This window comes from Nerophis ophidion, linkage group LG01 (assembly GCF_033978795.1).
Source record: "Nerophis ophidion isolate RoL-2023_Sa linkage group LG01, RoL_Noph_v1.0, whole genome shotgun sequence".
NCBI classification, from domain to species: Eukaryota; Metazoa; Chordata; class Actinopteri; order Syngnathiformes; family Syngnathidae; genus Nerophis; species Nerophis ophidion.
Window position 1 is genome coordinate 46,267,818 of NC_084611.1, and position 19,746 is coordinate 46,287,563.

The 19,746-nt window shown below is 43.4% G+C and overlaps 1 protein-coding gene and 1 long non-coding RNA gene across 24 annotated transcripts in view; one reads left to right on the top strand and one right to left on the bottom strand.

Moving 5' to 3' along the window:
* rasgef1ba (RasGEF domain family, member 1Ba) overlaps nucleotides 1-19,746 on the bottom strand; it is an 89,451-nt gene that overhangs the window by 50,244 nt on the left and 19,461 nt on the right. For all 23 annotated transcript variants that reach the window (XR_009807337.1, XR_009807349.1, XR_009807351.1 and 20 more), the window contains 5 exons: nucleotides 13,259-13,450; nucleotides 11,053-11,130; nucleotides 10,137-10,220; nucleotides 9,783-9,885; nucleotides 6,232-6,311 (listed from right to left, as the gene is read on the bottom strand). Coding sequence is in view for 17 of the 23 variants with exons in the window: in XM_061904968.1 (XP_061760952.1) it covers nucleotides 6,232-6,311; nucleotides 9,783-9,885; nucleotides 10,137-10,220; nucleotides 11,053-11,130; nucleotides 13,259-13,450 (537 nt within the window). In the remaining 6 variants the exon portion in view is untranslated. The remainder of the gene's footprint in view (nucleotides 1-6,231; nucleotides 6,312-9,782; nucleotides 9,886-10,136; nucleotides 10,221-11,052; nucleotides 11,131-13,258; nucleotides 13,451-19,746) is intronic.
* On the top strand, nucleotides 3,453-5,632 carry LOC133534938 (uncharacterized). Its single transcript, XR_009802106.1, has 6 exons — nucleotides 3,453-3,746; nucleotides 3,888-3,981; nucleotides 4,077-4,145; nucleotides 4,341-4,587; nucleotides 4,847-4,974; nucleotides 5,080-5,632. It is a non-coding gene; the product is annotated as an uncharacterized LOC133534938 (long non-coding RNA).

A 19,746-nucleotide genomic window follows, 5' to 3' on the forward strand; every position in this document is an offset into this window, starting at 1 on the left:
CAAGACATATATGTGTGTGTGTGTGTGTTCATATATATATATATATATATATATATATGTATATGTATATATATATATACATACATATATATGTGTGTGTTCATATATATACAAACCCCGTTTCCAAATGAGTTGGGGAATTGTGTTGGATGTAAATATAAACAGAATACAATGATTTGCAAATCATTTCAACCCATATTTAGTTGGATATGCTACAAAGACAACATATTTGATGTTCAAACTGATAAAAAAGATTTTTTTTTTTGCAAATAATCATTAACTTTAGAATTTGATGCCAGTAACATGTGACAAAAAAGTTGGGAAAGGTGGCAATAAATACTGATAAAGTTGAGGAATGCTCATCAAACACTTATTTGGAACATCCTACAGGTGTGCAGGCTAATTGGGAACAGGTGGGTGCCATGATTGGGTATAAAAGCAGCTTCCATGAAATGCTAAGTAATTCACAAACAAGGCTGGGGTGAGGGTCACCAATTTGTAAGCAAATTGTCGAACAGTTTTACAACAACATTTCTCAACAAATTCCGTAGCTTGCTTGATTGACATTCACGGCACCCGAGGGTCTTGTGAGATGACGCTGGCTGCTGCCAGTTCATTATTATGAAAAAATGACAGAGAGGAAGGCGAGAAACACTTTTTATTTCAACAGACTTTTGCGCCGTCCCTTCCGTCAAAACTCTAAAGGCCGACTGCACATTTCCTATCTTCACAATAAAAGCCCTGCTTCATGCTGCCTGCGCTAACAAAATAAGAGTCTCGGAAAGCTGGCGTGCACAAGTGATGTGCACGCCAGCTTTCTGAGGGATCGCTTGTGCACGCCAGTTTTCCGAGACTCTGTATTTAGTTAGCGCAGGCAGCATGAAGCAGGGCTTTTATTGTGAAGATAGGAAATGTGCAGTCGGCCTTTAGAGTTTTGACGGAAGGTACGGCGCGAGAGTCTGCTAAAATAAAAAGTGTTTCTCGCCTTCCTCTCGGTCATATTTTCATGATAATGATCTTGCAGCAGCCAGCGTCATCTCACAAGACCCTCCGGTACCGTGAATGTCATTTAAGTGACGTCTTGGTGAAGATTGATGATCACTAATTTTTAGGTCTATTTTTTTTTAAAAGCCTGGCTGGAGATCGACTGACACACCCCCCACGGTCGACTGGTAGCTCGCGATCGACGTAATGGGCACCCCTGCTTTAAATAGACTCCCTTTTTCGACCAGTTGATCTGCCGTTTCTTTTCTTTTTCTCCTATGTCCCACTCTCCCTTGTGGAGGGGGTCCGGTCCGATCCGGTGGCCATGTACTGCTTGCCTGTGTATCGGCTGGGGACATCTCTGCGCTGCTGATCTGCCTCCGCTTGGGATGGTTTCCTGCTGGCTCCGCTGTGAACGGGACTCTCGCTGCTGTGTTGGATCCGCTTTGGACTGGACTCTCGCGACTGTGTTGGATCCATTATGGATTGAACTTTCACAGTATCATGTTAGACCCGCTCAACATCCATTGCTTTCCTCCTCTCTAAGGTTCTCATAGTCATCATTGTCACCGACGTCCCACTGGGTGTGAGTTTTCATTGCCCTTATGTGGGGCTACCGAGGATGTTGTAGTGGTTTGTGCAGCCCTTTGAGACACTAGTGATTTAGGGCTATATAAGTAAACATTGATTGATTGATTGATATATATATATATATATATATATATATATATATATACATATATATATATATATATATATATACACATACATACATACATATATATATATATATATATATATATATACATATATATATATATATATATATATATATACATATATATACATATATATATATATATATACATATATATATATATACATATATATACTTACATACATACATACATACATACATATATATATATATATATATATATATATATATATATATATATATATATATATATCCATCCATCCATCCATTTCCTACCGCTTATTCCCTATATACACAGTAAAATCCCCAGTGTTAAATATGCAGTGTTAACATGCATTATATCTATCAGAGTTATTACAACAACAGCTGGAGTAAAACGTCCCCCAGTGTTGGTGTTGATTTCCAACGTTGAACGAGACAGTGTTAGAGGTACACTGATTAGCCCCGCCCTCCAGCCCCTCCTCGTGTCCACACCCTGAAGAATGTTCTGGAAGCCATTTTCTGAATGTTTAAGGACTGTGGTAAGTTGCTTCTCCTCTCTTACTAAATCAATTATTTGTAATTTGTAGCATCATGTCAGAATTTACTTTATATTGTTGCTCAATATGTAATGAAGCTATTTGTGTACGGTTTTGTATCTAAAAAATATGGTATTCTAAGAGGGCTAATGTCACCCAGTGAATGCTAGCTTAAATGTTAGCCACCTCAGACTTCGTTTTTGTGAGGGATGTGGGACAATTTCAAACATTATATGAAATAGAATATTTAATATGTAAATTGTACACAGTTATGCTCTGGAGATGTGGCGAAAAAAATAGTGAGTAACCCTGGTCTTGGCACTATTGAGCGTGGGTGGCCAGAGCACAAAATCATGAGGTGTGTGTGTAAATATTTTTGCTTCTACATTGTTAATGGCAAGGTTACTAAATAATCACCTGTTAGCTTACCAGCGTGAAGATATGCAGATAAGATTACAGGTATCATAAATCATGTTTAATTTAATGTGTTTTTTTAATTGAGTGTGCAATTTCACATTTGTTGGCCCTTTTTTTTGGTAGCCCTATTTGAAATTATATATAGGAGTATCAAGTCATTAGGTTTTTCTAATGATCATTTTTCTTATATTTGTGTATACAGTATTTGTTTTGACTGGGCCTTTAAACTTTGGCTGTATGTTTCGCTTCAAAATAACTGATTTGAAACTCATTTAAAAAATATATCAAATGACCTGTCAATTTCTGCTTTTTTTCTGTTTCCTAGCATTGCCTAATTCGCTGTCCCAGCTGTAAATGAAGGTGTCAAAGTTGTTGACAGTTCAGGGACTGAGATAGATGATGATGTTTTTGAAGAAATTGTGAAGGATCCAGCCTCTGTGGTACTAACCATCAAATACAAAACAGGTTTGTTACCGCTTTAAATTTGTAAGCTATATTAAACTTTTTATTCCAATATTGAGAAGAGGTAAATCTTTATTTATAATCAAGCTAAGTAGCTTTTTTTTTTAAAGTAAACCAATATTCTCCATTAGATTAGGTGTGGTTTTATGAGCAAATTGTGTCCAACATGTCTTATTTCTCCTTTTGCAATGGTGGTTAGAATCTGTCTCCATGGTAACCTCTCCAAAGTCACAATCATCCGTTTGTTCATCGGACTCAGACACAATCATCCTTGAAGACACGCCTACCAGAAAGAGTCAGAGGCTGGACTCTGAAGCTATGCAAGTAAGACTTCATACAGGCACTAATACTTTCTATTGAACAAGGATTCAAATGGTTCAAACAATGATCGTAAATTGCATCGTATGAAGGCTATGTTTAAGTTCTGTCCAGATTTTAACATTGTATTGTACTAAATATAGATTTCTTAAACTGTTTTATATTTTGGTTTGATATTTTTATTTCAGCTGTTGAAATCCATTCTTACCAAGAAATCAGGTGGAGAAATATATAATAAATGAATACAACCAAACTAAGTCCTTGACAGAACAGAGCAGAAGAAAATTGGTGGTGAATATACTGTCAGCTGAGATGCCGGAGAAGAATGGGTAAGCTGTTTATTGGTTTTGATTGGGACATGTGTTCATATTTAGGTTTCAGAGTAATCTAAAGTAAATAATAAACATTTCACTTCATCTTATAAAACGTGTGTATGACGAATAAACTTAAATGTGATTTTTTTTTTTAAGTACTTCTCCGTCAAGACAGGTGAAGGAAATGTATGCACAAGGAATTGTGAACTTGTTCCCCAACCTCAGAGACCCATTTTCCAAGAATGGCTATGTGGGTTACACACTCTTGATTGTTATTGTCTTTATTTTGAGTTGTCCCAAAGTATGTTGTGACTAATAGTGCCTATTTTTGCAATTATTTTAAAGGAACATTTTTATGGAGAATAAAAACTATTCAGAGATGCAGTGCTAAAAAAAGGCGATCATCATTTGGAGGTAATCCTATATTATTCTTGAAAAATGTATTGAATATAATAGTCATATGAGCACTTATTGGTTTTGTTGCATTTGTTGCAATGCTTTTCAGCCAATAGCCAAACATTTTTTCATAAAAGTTGGGTCACATTCAGCTGACAAAGTGTTTTGAACTGTATGTGACTGTCATGAGTCGTATGTCCCTATATTGTTTAGCTTTGGCGGAAGGATCATCTGATGAAGACAAGTCGGGAGGACCAACTGTTGGACGAGTTACCCAATTCCATCCAGAGATTGTCCTGTCTTGGAAGCGATGTCACTGATGAAACATTCGGCTGACGTGGACATGGTCATCAAAAAGATGAAGCTGACATGTGCCCATCGGCATAGCATGGTCCTGGACCAACAGCAGTCAAGCAACATTCTATCTTATTTTCCTCGTTTTAAAGACATCAATGGCTTGGTAATTATCTCATCAACATTTTCTGTATTAATGTTGTACAACTATTGCACATTTTAACTGTCGTTTACTGTGTAATTTTAAAATTGGTAACTAACTTCCCACTACAAGTTGAACAGGATTTTGTTCTAATGTTTGGAGAGGATTAATCGTGCAAGTTTCTGGAGAAGTGGCCAACCACATTCAAAAAGAAGATCTTCCATCAATGCAGAAAGCTTCCCTCCATCTTTGAGCTTAGGCTATCAAACGTTTTCTGTTTCAGGTTGGGACAGCGACCTCTCATCAATTTTGCTGCTCTTACACTTGATCCCACCGACTGATCTAGGTCGGAAGAGGCCAGAAGAAGTTTCTGCATCCCGGGCTGAGAAGCATCTTGTGGTCTTCAAAAAGGTTTGTATTGTTCTCTAATGAAGGATATTTAGTTTACAATAATTTATATAATCATTTGTATTATATAACCACAACCATGTCGATTTTTTATTATTCTCTCCATAGACTGGATAAAGCATCCTAGAACATCTTGACACCATTATTACCACCACTCAACCCTATCTCCTGGCTGTTGGAGTGAGGAAGAATACAATCCACGAGTTCTTCATAATTCTCGACAAGAATGCCGTACCTTGCAGGTCACACTCCTCTCTTGGTGCTTTTGATTAACTGTTTAAAGCACACTTTGTGTTTGCGACATCATACCACACAATGCTCCACAACATGTACACATTCATGCCTTACTCCAAACCATTTGATGTTCAAATGGCGTGTGTAACATCATGTTCCACATTGTATGTTGTCCCATATTGCCATTTCATGCAGACCTAAGTTCACCCTTTATGTATTCTCTCCCTAAAGTTGATTGTCCTGCCTGACAAATAAATAAAGGTTACTAAACGTATGATATTGTATTACTGTGTTTTGCACTCACTTGCTATTTACAAGACAAAGTTGGTGAGACTTAATTTGACACTGCACAAGAGTAAATCAAGTAGAATGAGCACCATTTTTTTTTTTTCAGAAATAGTGTGAGGTTTTATAAAAACTGCAATGTTTAGCACATTTTTACTGTTTACTATATATTTTTTTTCTTCACTGCAAGGGAGTGAATAATCATCATATTAGTGTATTATCAAACCTTATCAGAGTTTTATTTCAACACCAAAGCAGTGTAATGAGCAAATACATTTAACTTGGTGTACAATTATCACCACAGAAGAGTACTTTATCAACACTACTCAAGAGTAATAAGTTGAACAACACTCAACAGTGTTACAATTTTGACTCTATTTAGTGTTCATTTAACTCTATAAATTTAACACTATGGAAAGAGTAAATTTAACACCAGCTCAGGTTATGACCAAATAGACGTTTGAGTAGTGTTAAATTTAACTCTTTAAGTGTTGATTTTACACTATAGAATTTACTGTGTATATATATATATATATATGTATGTATCTGTTCATCAGTCTGAAAGGACAACAGGCTCTATTTCAGAATGGTAAAAGACAAATGCAGCCTTTTTTTTTCCATTTCCTCTCTGCTCTCAATTGGCGCCTGGCAGCACGAGTGACGTCACTCAAGCAGCACTCAGGGGTGGCTTTGGCACGGCGGCACTTCAAAGGAGCGATGGTGTCCAGTGTTAGAACTTACCTCCAGGATCTCAAACTTGGCCGTCTTGACTTTACTCCAGGTCTTCTTGAGGCGGGACACGGGACTCATGTTCATGCCGGCTGTCACATACAAAAAAAAGATGGCTGCCTCAGTACATGGCGTCTTCTCATGCCCCGCCCTCCCTCTCTGTCTGTCTGTCTATCCCTCCATTGTCCTTAACCAGCTACTGCTGGTTCGTATGTGGCGCCATTGGCCAGCTGCCATGCTAGTGACCCCGCCCCTTCACCTCATTGAGTTCTATAAAGCAATCCTCCTAACATCTGCTTGGATCCTTTGTGCACCTTCCCTCTTTATCCAAACCTTTTTGGACCTTCCCTTTTTATCCAAACCTTTTTGCACCCTCCCTCTTCATCCAAACCTTTTTGCACCCTCCCTCTTCATCCAAACATTTGTGCACCCTCCCTCTTCATCCAAACATTTGTGTCACGCTTCGCGGCGCACTTGCTCCGCGGAGCTGCCACTTCGTGGATGCACACACGACCAGTCAGCAGGATTGCAGGTACGACAAAGTTTTAATATAATAAAACAAAAGAACACTTGTGCAAAAAGGGGAAAAACAAAGCGCGTGCCAATGCACGGAAAGCTAATGCTAACACGTAGCAGGAAACAGAAAACATTAAACGACGTGCCACACGCACGTGAAGCTAAGGCGGAACTTAGCACAAAACAATCTATGATACCAAATACAAACCGTGACGTGTTGCGAAAAGCACACAATGGACCGAGGACGAACTAAGGAATCAGGTGGGCTTAAATACACAAATAATTATTAGAAACAGGTGTGTGACAGGAGCCCGTGCGGAGGAACACAATACGTTGCCATGGTGACTAACACAAACAAGGAAGTGCTCAAACAAGGATCGTCAGAGTCCAGAAACAAAACATGAACAAAGACATATAAAAAGGGCAAAACCATAAACGATCCGAGTCACGGATCGTGACAATTTGTGCACCTTTCCTCTTCATCCAAACATTTGTGCAACTTCCCTCCTCATCCAAACATTTGTGCACTTTCCCTCTTCATCCAAACATTTGTGCACCTTCCCTCTTCATCCAAACATTTGTGCACCCCCTCTTCATCCAAACCTTTGTGCACTCTCCCTCTTCATCCAAACTTTTGTGCACCCACCCCCTTCATCCAAACCTTTGTGCACCCCCACTTTTCATCCAAACTGTTGTGCACCTTCCCTCTTCATCCAAACAGGTGTGCACCTTCCCTCTTCATCCAAACATTTGTGCACCTCCCTCTTTATCTAAACCTTTGTGCACCCTCCCTCTTCATCCAAACTTTTGTGCACCCTCCCTCTTCATCCCAACTTTTGTGCACCTTCCCTCTTCATCAAAACCTTTTTGCACCTTCCCTCTTTTTCCAAACATTTGTGCACCTCCCTCTTTATCCAAACCTTTAAGAATATTATTCTTCCATCTGCTCCTTTGTGATCATGGAAATGTATAAGAAAAAAACGAAAAAAAACAATGAAAGTGTCAATTGTATGTGGCTTGTAAATATGCATTTTCATGAAAGGAATACAAATAAATGATGATGATGAACCTTTGTGCCCCCTCCCTCTTCATCCAAACGTTTGTGCACCCGCCCTCTTCATCCAAACTTTTGTGCACCCCCACTTTTCATCCAAACTGTTGTGCACCTTCCCTCTTCATCCAAACAGGTGTGCACCTTCCCTCTTCATCCAAACATTTGTGCACCTCCCTCTTTATCCAAACCTTTGTGCACCCTCCCTCTTCATCCAAACTTTTGTGCACCTTCCCTCTTCATCCAACACTTTTTGCACATTCCCTCTTCATCCAAACCTTTGTGCACATTCCCTCTTCATCCAAACCTTTGTGCAACCTCCCTCTTCATCCAAACTTTTGTGCACCCACCCTCTTCATCCAAACCTTTATGCACCCCCACTTTTCATCCAAACTGTTGTGCACCTTCCCTCTTCATCCAAACAGGTGTGCATCTTCCCTCTTTTTCCAAACATTTGTGCACCTCCCTCTTTTCCAAACCTTTGTGCACCCTCCGTCTTCATCCAAACTTTTGTGCACCCTCCCTTTTCATCCCAACTTTTGTGCACCTTCCCTCTTCACCCAAACCTTTTTGCACCTTCCCTCTTTTTCCAAACATTTGTGCACCTCCCTCTTTATCCAAACCTTTAAGAATATTTTTCTTCCATCTGCTCCTTTCTGATCATGGAAATGTATAAGAAAAAAAAACAAAAAAAACAATGAAAGTGTCAATTGTACGTGGCTTGTAAATATGCATTTTCATGAAAGGAATAAAAATAAATGATGATGATGATGATGATGAACCTTTGTGCCCCCTTCCTCTTCATCCAAACTTTTGTGCACCTTCCCTCTTCATCCAAAACTTTTTGCACCTTCCCTCTTCATCCAAACCATTGTACACATTCCCTCTTCATCCAAACCTTTGTGCAACCTCCCTCTTCATCCAAACTTTTGTGCACCTGCCCTCTTCAGCCAAACCTTTGTGCACCCCCACTTTTCATCCTAACTGTTGTGCACCTTTTTTCTTTATCCAAACCTCTGTGCACCCTCCCTTTTCATCCACACCGTTGTGCCCGCTCCCTCTTCATCCAAACCGTTGTGCACCCCCCCTTTTCATCCAAACCGTTGTGCACCCTCCCTCTTCATCCAAACCGATTTTCACCCCGCCTTTTCATCCAAACCGTTGTGCACCCTCCGTCTTCATCCAAACCTTTGTGCCCCCTGAGGTTTATTCCACATCCTCGTCTTCAGGGTTTTATACATGATGGCTTGTTTTACTTGTTTTTTTCTTGGCCTTGTATTGTGACATGAATGTTTGCTGTTGGAAGATCTAACTTGCTGCATGAACACAAAACCTCACACAGGCGGTTTGAGGTCTGGGTTCAGGCAACTGTAAGTGAAAATAATTGTTCTTATGTGGAGATTTCAAACTTGACCTCTTAGCAAAATACCATTGGTGACTTTACAGAGACCTTAAATCACACGACTGAGCAGAATCCCAGGACTGTGCCACACTTATTAATCACATGATGTTGGTGCTAATAGTACAAGTAAACTCCTACTGATCACACGATGTTGGTTCTAATACTACAACTATGATGTTGGTGCTAATACTACAACTATGATGTTGGTGCTAATAGTACAACTATGATGTTGGTGCTAATAGTACAAGTAAACGCCTACTGATGACATGATGTTGGTGCTAATACTACAACTATGATGTTGGTGCTAAGAGTACAACTATGATGTTGGTGCTAATACTACAACTATGATGTTGGTGCTAATACTACAACTATGATGTTGGTGTTAAGAGTACAACTATGATGTTGGTGCTAATAGTACAACTATGATGTTGGTGCTAATAGTAGAGGAGTATTTGGTGAGAGTGGAAGGGACATCAAAAGAGTAAGTAGAAGTAGAAGATGCTATCTGTGGCCCTGGGTGACCAGGACAAGAAGTGCATGAGTGTGCAAACACAATCCCACGCACGCACAAGGATGAAAAAGACATCAACTTACACAAGATGGCCAAGAGGGAGTTGAAGTTGCCGATGTTGAAGCACTCGTGCGCCACATGGATGAAGAAGTCCAGGACTCGGACTCTGTGCTTCTTCTTCAGCGGCTGCAAAACATGGAGTGTGAAAGCCTTTCCACTCAGAAACATCTTCTGACATTTTCTGGCTACACTTTAGTTCAATGCTAATTGACATTACTATTAGCATTAGCAAGTTTACAATCAAACAGGTGGGTTGACTGTAAGCAGTTGTCCCCTTATAAAGTGTTTATGAGCCAGAGGCCGACAGGTAGGAGCAAGTGTATCAAATAAAGATGCTATGCTAGCATGGTTAGCGGCATAGGAGGTTAGCAACTGACCAAGCAGATCTCTGTGGCCACCAGGTAGCTGAGTCTGTTGAACCAGTCCACGTAGGCCCCCAGGTTGCTGGTCTTCTTCTGACCCTGAAATCACACAAACAGTTCTAACCTCAGCACATGTCCTATATTCACTTCAGAACCCAGTCCACATAGGGTTTCCCAGTCCACATGGAGTCTCCCAGTCCACATGGGGTTGCCCAGTCCACATGGGGTCGCCCAGTCCACATGGGGTCTCTTAGTTCACATGGGGTCTCTTAGTTCACATGGGGTCTCTTAGTTCACATAGGGTCTCTTAGTTCACATAGGGTCTCCCAGTCCAAATAGATCCTCCCGGTCCACAAAGAGTCTCCCAGTCCACAAAGAGTCTCCCAGTCCACATAAGGTCTGGGTCTGCCAGTTCACGTAGAGTCTGCCAGTCCACATAGGATCTCACAGCCCCATGCATGTAGGTGGGTCGGTCCGAGGCACAATGGATAACTTAACCCCCCCTCGTCAAAAAACAGCCTATTGCCTGGCAGCTGGTTGCTAGGCGACAAGGTGCAGCATGAATTGAGATCCCTGCAGGACTGGAGGAGTGTTTAGTCACCTGACCCAGCCCAGCCAGAGTCCGCAACGTATGGACCAGCAAGATCCAAAATCCCTGCGGGACTGGAGGTGTGTTTAGTCACCTGACCGAGCCCTGCCAGAGTCCACAACGTGTGGACCAGCAAGATCCAAGATCCCTGCAGGACTGGAGGAGTGTTTAGTCACCTGACCCAGCCCTTCTAGAGTCCACAACGTGTGGACCAGCAAGATCCAAAATCCCTGCAGGACTGGAGGAGTGTTTAGTCACCTGACCCAGCCCAGCCAGAGTCCACAACGTGTGGACCAGCAAGATGTTGCATAATGGATGTAGTCTGCGAGAGAAGACCTTTACCTGGTCCTGGTCCATGTCCTGGTCTTGGCACACAAAGGCCTGCACAAACTCTTCAGGGCCGATGTAGCTCAGTCGCTCCTGCAGGCACAAGATTTATTTTTTATTATATTTTAACTTCAATATTTGAAAATAAAAAAATTTTTTGCCCAATATTATTACGTTTTAATACAAATATTACATTTTAATACAAATATTATTACATTTTAATACAAAAATTATTAAATTTTAATACAAAAATTATTACATTTTAATACAAAAATTATTACATTTTAATACAAAAATTACATTTTAATACAGATATTACATTTAAATACTAATATTACATTTTAATACAAAGATTATTATGTTTTAATACAGATATTACATTTTAATACAAATATTATTATATTTTAATACAAAAATTACATTTTAATACAAATACAAATTAAAAAGGTTTCAATTATATTTTCGTAGAAATGTTTTTAAAAAAAGGTAAAGTGAATTTCATTAATATAGCGCTTTTCTCCAGTTACTCAAAGCGCTTTACATTGTGAAAGCCAATATCCAAGTTACATTTTTTTAAAGCAGTGTGGGTGGCACCGGGAGCAGGTGGGTAAAATGTCTTGCCCAAGGACACAACGGCAGTGACTAGGATGGTGGAAGCGGGGATCAAACCTGCAACCCTGAAGTTGCTGGCACAGCAACCGAGCTGTACCGCACCACAATAGCTTTCTTCCCTAATATTATATCTTAATATGAATAGTTGTTTAGAAAAATGTTTATTTTTTTCCAAATTATTTTATATTTTAATGAAAAAATATATATATTTTATCTTTTTTTCCAATAACATTTTTTTTTAAAAAGGTTTCTGTCTTTTTTCTTATCATACTATCAGTCTCGGCGTTGACACACTTTTTGTGTCTTTTTCCACATTAAAATCAGAAAGGATGAACATTTAGAGAAGTCCACGTGTAGCCGGGACATGGCAGCAGTAAAGTTTACATTCATGAAGGAAAGAAGAAAGTGAATGAATTTTATAACTGAATACATTTACATCAAAATATCTTCTTTTCTATTATTTATTTAATGAATGAAGTAATGTTTATGACAAAACACAATATAGAAAGTGAGATATAACAGGATAGTGTAGAACACAATATAGATTTGTGCAATATTTATTAATTTTTTTCCCAATGATTTTCCATTTTAAAATATTTTTTTAATTGTTTCTTTATTTTATCTTTTTTTTCCCCAATAATATATTTTTTTATAAATAATGTTTTAATGTTACTTTGTTTTCCAATAATATATATATATATATATTTTAAAATACTTTTTCGTTGTTCTTTTTTTTATAATTGTATTATAGTTTAACTTAAACATTTGAAAAAAAAAAGTATTTCTTTTTTGTCCAATAATATTATATTTTAATACAAATGTGTATATTTTTTAAGTTGTTTGCTTTTTTCCCAATGGTATTTTATTTATTTTTATTAAAAACACTTTTCTTCATTTGGTCTTTTCTTCCCTAAAATGATCATACTTTATTTAATACAAATATTTGTTTAAAAAAGTTTTTTTCTTTTTTCCCCAAGGATTTTATATTTTAATATACATTTTCAAAGCTTTCTTTAATTTATCATTTTTTTCTTTGAATATTTGGTTTTAATACAAATATTTATTTTAAAAAAGACTGTATTTCTTTTTTCCAATGATATATTTTAATCAATCGTGCAGGAAGTGTCCACAAGATGAAACGCTGCTCTGTATTGTCCATCAGCGCTTTACAAAGTCACAAGTTTTTACTTTCTGAAACCAATTTCCGATATTACATTTTAAAGCATTTATCGGCCGATAATATCTGCAGTCCGATATTATCGGATATCCCTACTTTCTTTATTTGATCTTTTTTTCCCCAAGATTCTATTTGAATATAAATGTTTGAAATGTTTCTTTCCCCCCAATAAATATATATTGATAAAAAGATATATTTCCAGCTCACGAGGACTTTGGGAACATTGTGGACATGAAGGACTGCTCTTAGGGGCGGGGCTTGACACTCATTGGCCTCTTCGCTCGTGTTGGCGCAGACTTTCAGACTTTTTAGTGAATTCTGCTCAAGTGATGATTCGATCTCACGGAGCCGCTTACGGTTCTTAGGGACTGTAGTGGACTTCCTCGTCTGAGCTGTACCTGCTTTATCGCAGTCCCAAGCTGCGGTTCTCACCAGTTCTACGTGGGTCAGCTGCTGGGCCACGGTGCAGGGGTGCTTGCAGATGGACAGCAGGTCCCGCCGGGGCTTGGCTTGGACAAGGGAGAGGCGCGGGTTGATCTTGACCAGGGCCTCCTGGTACTGGTCCAGCACCGCCAGCCTCCTGGTCAGACCGAGACTCAACTGACTCACCGCCTCCCTGTAGACCTCAACGAGGAAACACGGAACACCGGGTTTGAAATTCTCTTCTAGGAATCACAGAATCCACAGACTGGAATTCGACCTGCTTGGACTAGAGAACCTTCCGCCTGTTCTGGACTACAAAGTGCCACATGAATGTCATCCGAAGGAAAAGGTTCAGGAATTTAAGAGGCCATTTGCATTTTTTCTTTAAAGTGGGAAACACCTCAGTCAATGTCAAAATCTAGTTCTGTGAAACATCTCAGTCAATGTCAGAATCCAGTTCTGAGAAACACCTTAATCAATGTCAGAATCCAGTTCTGGGGTCAGTAACCTGCTCCCAAAAACCTCACACTTCTTGGAAGGAAACCTTCTCATGAGGTTAGGACATGAAGGACCAGATCCTAGGTTAGGACTTGAAGGTCCAGTTCTTAGGGACAGCTAACTGAAGATTCCATTGAGAGTTTTTACCCAAATGACCATACTGACAACTAACTGTCACTAGCATTAAGTGTCACTAACATGGTGATGTCCTGTGTGGAAAACATCTATAAACACTTGTCATTCCCACCCAAAACTGGAACTGTAGGGACACGCCTACTTGAGCCTACTTGGTGTGTGCTAGGACACGCCTACTTGAGACTACCTGGTGTGTGCTAGGACACGCCTACTCGAGCCTACCTGGTCTGCGCTAGGACACGCCTACTTGAGACTACCTGGTATGTGATAGGACACGCCTACTTGAGACTACCTGTTGTGTGCTAGGACACGCCTACTTGAGACTACCTGGTGTGTGCTAGGACACGCCTACTTGAGACTACCTGGTGTGTGCTAGGACACGCCTACTCGAGCCTACCTGGTCTGCGCTAGGACACGCCGACTTGAGACTACCTGGTCTGCGCTAGGACACGCCGACTTGAGACTACTTGGTATGTGCTAGGACACGCCTACTTGAGACTACCTGGTGTGTGCTAGGACACGCCTACTTGAGACTACCTGGTGTGTGCTAGGACACGCCTACTTGAGACTACCTGATATGTGCTAGGACACGCCTACTTGAGACTACCTGGTGTGTGCTAGGACACGCCTACTTGAGACCACCTGGTATGTGCTAGGACACGCCTACTTGAGACTACCTGGTGTGTGCTAGGACACGCCTACTTGAGCCTACTTGGTGTGTGCTAGGACACGCCTACTTGAGACTACCTGGTGTGTGCTAGGACACGCCTACTCGAGCCTACCGGGTCTGCGCTAGGACACGCCTACTTGAGACTACCTGGTATATGATAGGACACGCTTACTTGAGACTACCTGGTGTGTGCTAGGACACGCCTACTTGAGACTACCTGGTGTGTGCTAGAACAAGCCTACTTGAGCCTACTTGGTGTGTGCTAGGACACGCCTACTTGAGACTACCTGGTGTGTGCTAGGACACGCCTACTCGAACCTACATGGTCTGCGCTAGGACACGCCTACTTGAGACTACCTGGTATGTGATAGGACACGCCTACTTGAGACTACCTGGTGTGTGCTAGGACACGCCTACTTGAGACTACCTGGTGTGTGCTAGGACACGCCTACTTGAGACTACCTGTGTGTGCTAGGACACGCCTACTTGAGACTACCTGGTATGTGCTAGGACACGCCTACTTGAGACTACCTGGTGTGTTTTAGGACACGCCTACTTGAGACCCCCTGGTGTGTGCTAGGACACGCCTACTTGAGACCCCCTGGTGTGTGCTAGGACACGCCTACTTGAGACTACCTGGTGTGTGCTAGGACACGCCTACTTGAGCCTACTTGGTGTGTGCTAGGACAAGCCTACTTGAGCCTACCTGGTGTGTGCTAGGACACGCCTACTCGAGCCTACCTGGTCTGCGCTAGGACACGCCTACTTGAGACTACCTGGTATGTGATAGGACACGCCTACTTGAGACTACCTGGTGTGTGTTAAGACACGCCTACTTGAGACTACCTGGTGTGTGCTAGGACACGCCTACTTGAGACTACCTGGTGTGTGCTAGGACACGCCTACTTGAGACTACCTGGTATGTGCTAGGACACGCCTACTTGAGACTACCTGGTGTGTGCTTGGACACGCCTACTTGAGACCACCTGGTATGTGCTAGGACACACCTACTTGAGACTACCTGGTGTGTGCTAGGACACGCCTACTTGAGCCTACCTGGTGTGTGCTAGGACACGCCTACATGAGACTACCCGGTGTGTCCTAGGACACGCCTACTTGAGCCTACCTGGTCTGCGCTAAGACACGCCTACTTGAGACTACCTGGTATGTGCTAGGACACGCCTACTTGAGACTACCTGGTGTGTGCTAGGACACGCCTACTCGAGACTAACTGGTGTGTGCTAGGACACGCCTACTTGAGACTACCTGGTGTGTGCTAGGACATGCCTACTTGAGACTACCGGGTGTGTCCTAGGACACGCCTACTTGAGCCTACCTGGTCTGTGCTAGGACACGCCTACTTGAGAATACCTGGTATGTGGTAGGACACGCCTACTTGAGACTACCTGGTGTGTGCTAGGACACGCCTACTTGAGACCACCTGGTATGTGCTAGGACACGCCTACTTGAGACTACCTGGTGTGTGCTAGGACACGCCTACTTCAGCCTACCTGGTCTGCGCTAAGACACGCCTACTTGAGACTACCTGGTATGTGCTAGGACACGCCTACTTGAGACTACCTGGTGTGTGCTAGGACACGCCTACTTGAGACCACCTGGTATGTGCTAGGACACGCCTATTTGAGACTACCTGGTGTGTGCTAGGACACGCCTACTTGAGCCTACCTGGGCTGCGCTAGGACACGCCTACTTGAGCCTACCTGGTGTGTGCTAGAACACGCCTACTTGAGACTACCTGGTGTGTGCTAGGACACGCCTACTTGAGCCTACCTTGTATGTGCTAGGATACGCCTACTTGAGCCTACCTGGTCTGCACTAGGACACGGCTACTTGAGCCTTCCTGGTGTGTGCTAGGACACGCCTACTTGAGACAACCTGGTGTGTGCTAGGACACGCCTACTTGAGACAACCTGGTGTGTGCTAGGACACGCCTACTTGAGACTACCATGCCTGCACCAGGACACGCCTACTTAAGCCTACCTGGTGTGTGGAGAGGTCTACTTGAGCCTACCTTGTATGTGCTAGGATACGCCAACTTGAGCCTACCTTGTATGCGCTAGGATACGCCAACTTGAGCCTACCTGGTCTGCACTAGGACACGCCTACTTGGTCTGCACTAGGACAAGCCTACTTGAGCCTATCTGGTGTGTGCTAGGACACGCCTACTTGAGACTACCTGGTATTTGCTAGGACACGCCTACTTGAGCCTACCTGGTGTGTGCTAGGACACGCCTACTTGAGACTACCTGGTGTGTGCTAGAACACGCCTACTTGAGACTACCTGGTATTTGCTAGGACACGCCTACTTGAGACTACCTGGTGTGTGCCAGGACACGCCTACTTGAGACTACCTGGTATGTCCTAGGACACGCCTACTTGAGACTACCTGGTGTGTCCTAGGACACACCTACTTGAGCCAACCTGGTCCGCGCTAAGACACGCCTACTTGGGACTACCTGGTATGTGCTAGGACACGCCTACTTGAGCCTACCTGGTGTGTGCTAGGACACGCCTACTTGAGACTACCTGGTGTGTCCTAGGACACGCCTACTTGAGCCTACCTGGTGTGTGCTAGGACACGCCTACTTGAGACTACCTGGTATTTTCTAGGACACGCCTACTTGAGCCTACCTGGTGTGTGCTAGGACACGCCTACTTGAGACTACCTGGAATTTGCTAGGACACGCCTACTTGAGACTACCTGGTATTTGCTAGGACACGCCTACTTGAGACTACCTGGTATTTGCTAGGACACGCCTACTTGAGCCTACCTGGTGTGTGCTAGGACACGCCTACTTGAGACTACCTGGTGTGTGCTAGGACACGCCTACTTGAGCCAACCTGGTCTGCGCTAAAACACGCCTACTTGAGACTACCTGGAATGTGCCAGGATACGCCTACTTGAGCCTACCTGGTCTGCACTAGGACACGCCTACTTGAGACTACCTGCTGTGTGCTAGGACACGCCTACTTGAGACTACCTGGTATGTGCTAGGACACGCCTACTTGAGACTACCTGTTGTGTGCTAGGACACGCCTACTTGAGACCACCTGGTATGTGCTAGGACACGCCTACTTGAGACTACCTGGTGTGCTAGGACACGCCTACTTGAGCCTCCTTGGTGTGTGCTAGGACACGCCTACTTGAGACTACCTGGTGTGTGCTAGGACACGCCTACTCGAGACTACCTGGTTAGTGATAGGACACGCCTACTTGAGACTACCTGGTGTGTGCTAGGACACGCCTACTTGAGACTACCTGGTGTGTGCTAGGACACGCCTACTTGAGACTACCTGGTGTGTGCTAGGACACACCTACTTGAGACTACCTGGTTAGTGATAGGACACGCCTACTTGAGACTACCTGGTGTGTGCTAGGACACGCCTACTTGAGACTACCTGGTGTGTGCTAGGACACGCCTACTTGAGACTACCTGGTATGTGCTAGGACACGCCTACTTGAGACTACCTGGTGTGTGCTAGGACATGCCTACTTGAGACCACCTAGTATGTGCTAGGACACGCCTACTTGAGCCTACTTGGTGTGTGCTAGGACACGCCTACTTGAGCCTACTTGGTGTGTGCTAGGACACGCCTACTTGAGCCTACCTGGTGTGTGCTAGGACACGCCTACTCGAGCCTACCTGGTCTGCGCTAGGACACGCCTACTTGAGACTACCTGGTATGTGATAGGACACGCCTACTTGAGACTACCTGGTGTGTGCTAGGACACGCCTACTTGAGACTACCTGGTGTGTGCTAGGACACGCCTACTTGAGACTACCTGGTGTGTGCTAGGACACGCCTACTTGAGACTACCTGGTATGTGCTAGGACACGCCTACTTGAGACTACCTGGTGTGTGCTTGGACACGCCTACTTGAGACCACCTGGTATGTGCTAGGACACGCCTACTTGAGACTACCTGGTGTGTGCTAAGACACGCCTACTTGAGCCTACCTGGTGTGTGCTAGGACACGCCTACTTGAGACTACCCGGTGTGTCCTAGGACACGCCTACTTGGGCCTACCTGGTCTGCGCTAAGACACGCCTACTTGAGATTACCTGGTATGTGCTAGGACACGCCTACTTGAGACTACCTGGTGTGTGCTAGGACACGCCTACTTGAGACTACCTGGTGTGTGCTAGGACACGCCTACTTGAGACTACCGGGTGTGTCCTAGGACACGCCTACTTGAGCCTACCTGGTCTGTGCTAGGACACGCCTACTTGAGAATACCTGGTATGTGCTAGGACACGCCTACTTGAGACTACCTGGTGTGTGCTAGGACACGCCTACTTGAGCCTACCTGGTCTGCGCTAAGACACGCCTACTTGAGACCACCTGGTGAGTGCTAGGACACGCCTACTTGAGACCACCTGGTATGTGCTAGGACACGCCTACTTGAGACAACCTGGTGTGTGCTAGGACACGCCTACTTGAGACTACCTGGTATTTGCTAGGACACGCCTACTTGAGCCTGCCTGGTGTGTGCTAGGACACGCCTACTTGAGACTACCTGGTGTGTGCTAGGACACGCCTACTTGAGACTACCTGGTGTGTCCTAGGACAAGCCTACTTGAGCCAACCTGGTCTGCGCTAAAACACGCCTACTTCAGACTACCTGGAATGTGCCAGGATACGCCTACATGAGCCTACCTGGTCTGCACTAGGACACGCCTACTTGAGCCTACCTGGTGTGTGCTAGGACACGCCTACTTGAGACTACCTGCTGTGTGCTAGGACACGCCTACTTGAGACTACCTGGTATGTGCTAGGACACACCTATTTGAGACTACCTGGTGTGTGCTAGGACACGCCTACTTGAGACTACCTGGTGTGTGCTAGGACACGCCTACTTGAGACTACCTGGTATTTGCTAGGACACGCCTACTTGAGCCAACCTGGTGTGTGCTAGGACACGCCTACTTGAGACTACCTGGTGTGTGCTAGAACACGCCTACTTGAGACTACCTGGTATTTGCTAGGACACGCCTACTTGAGCCTACCTGGTCTGCACTAGGACACGCCTACTTGAGACTACCTGGTGTGTGCTAGGACACGCCTACTTGAGGGTACTGGTATTTGCTAGGACACGCCTACTTGAGCCTACCTGGTGTGTGCTAGGACACGCCTACTTGAGACAACCTGGTGTGTGCTAGGACACGCCTAC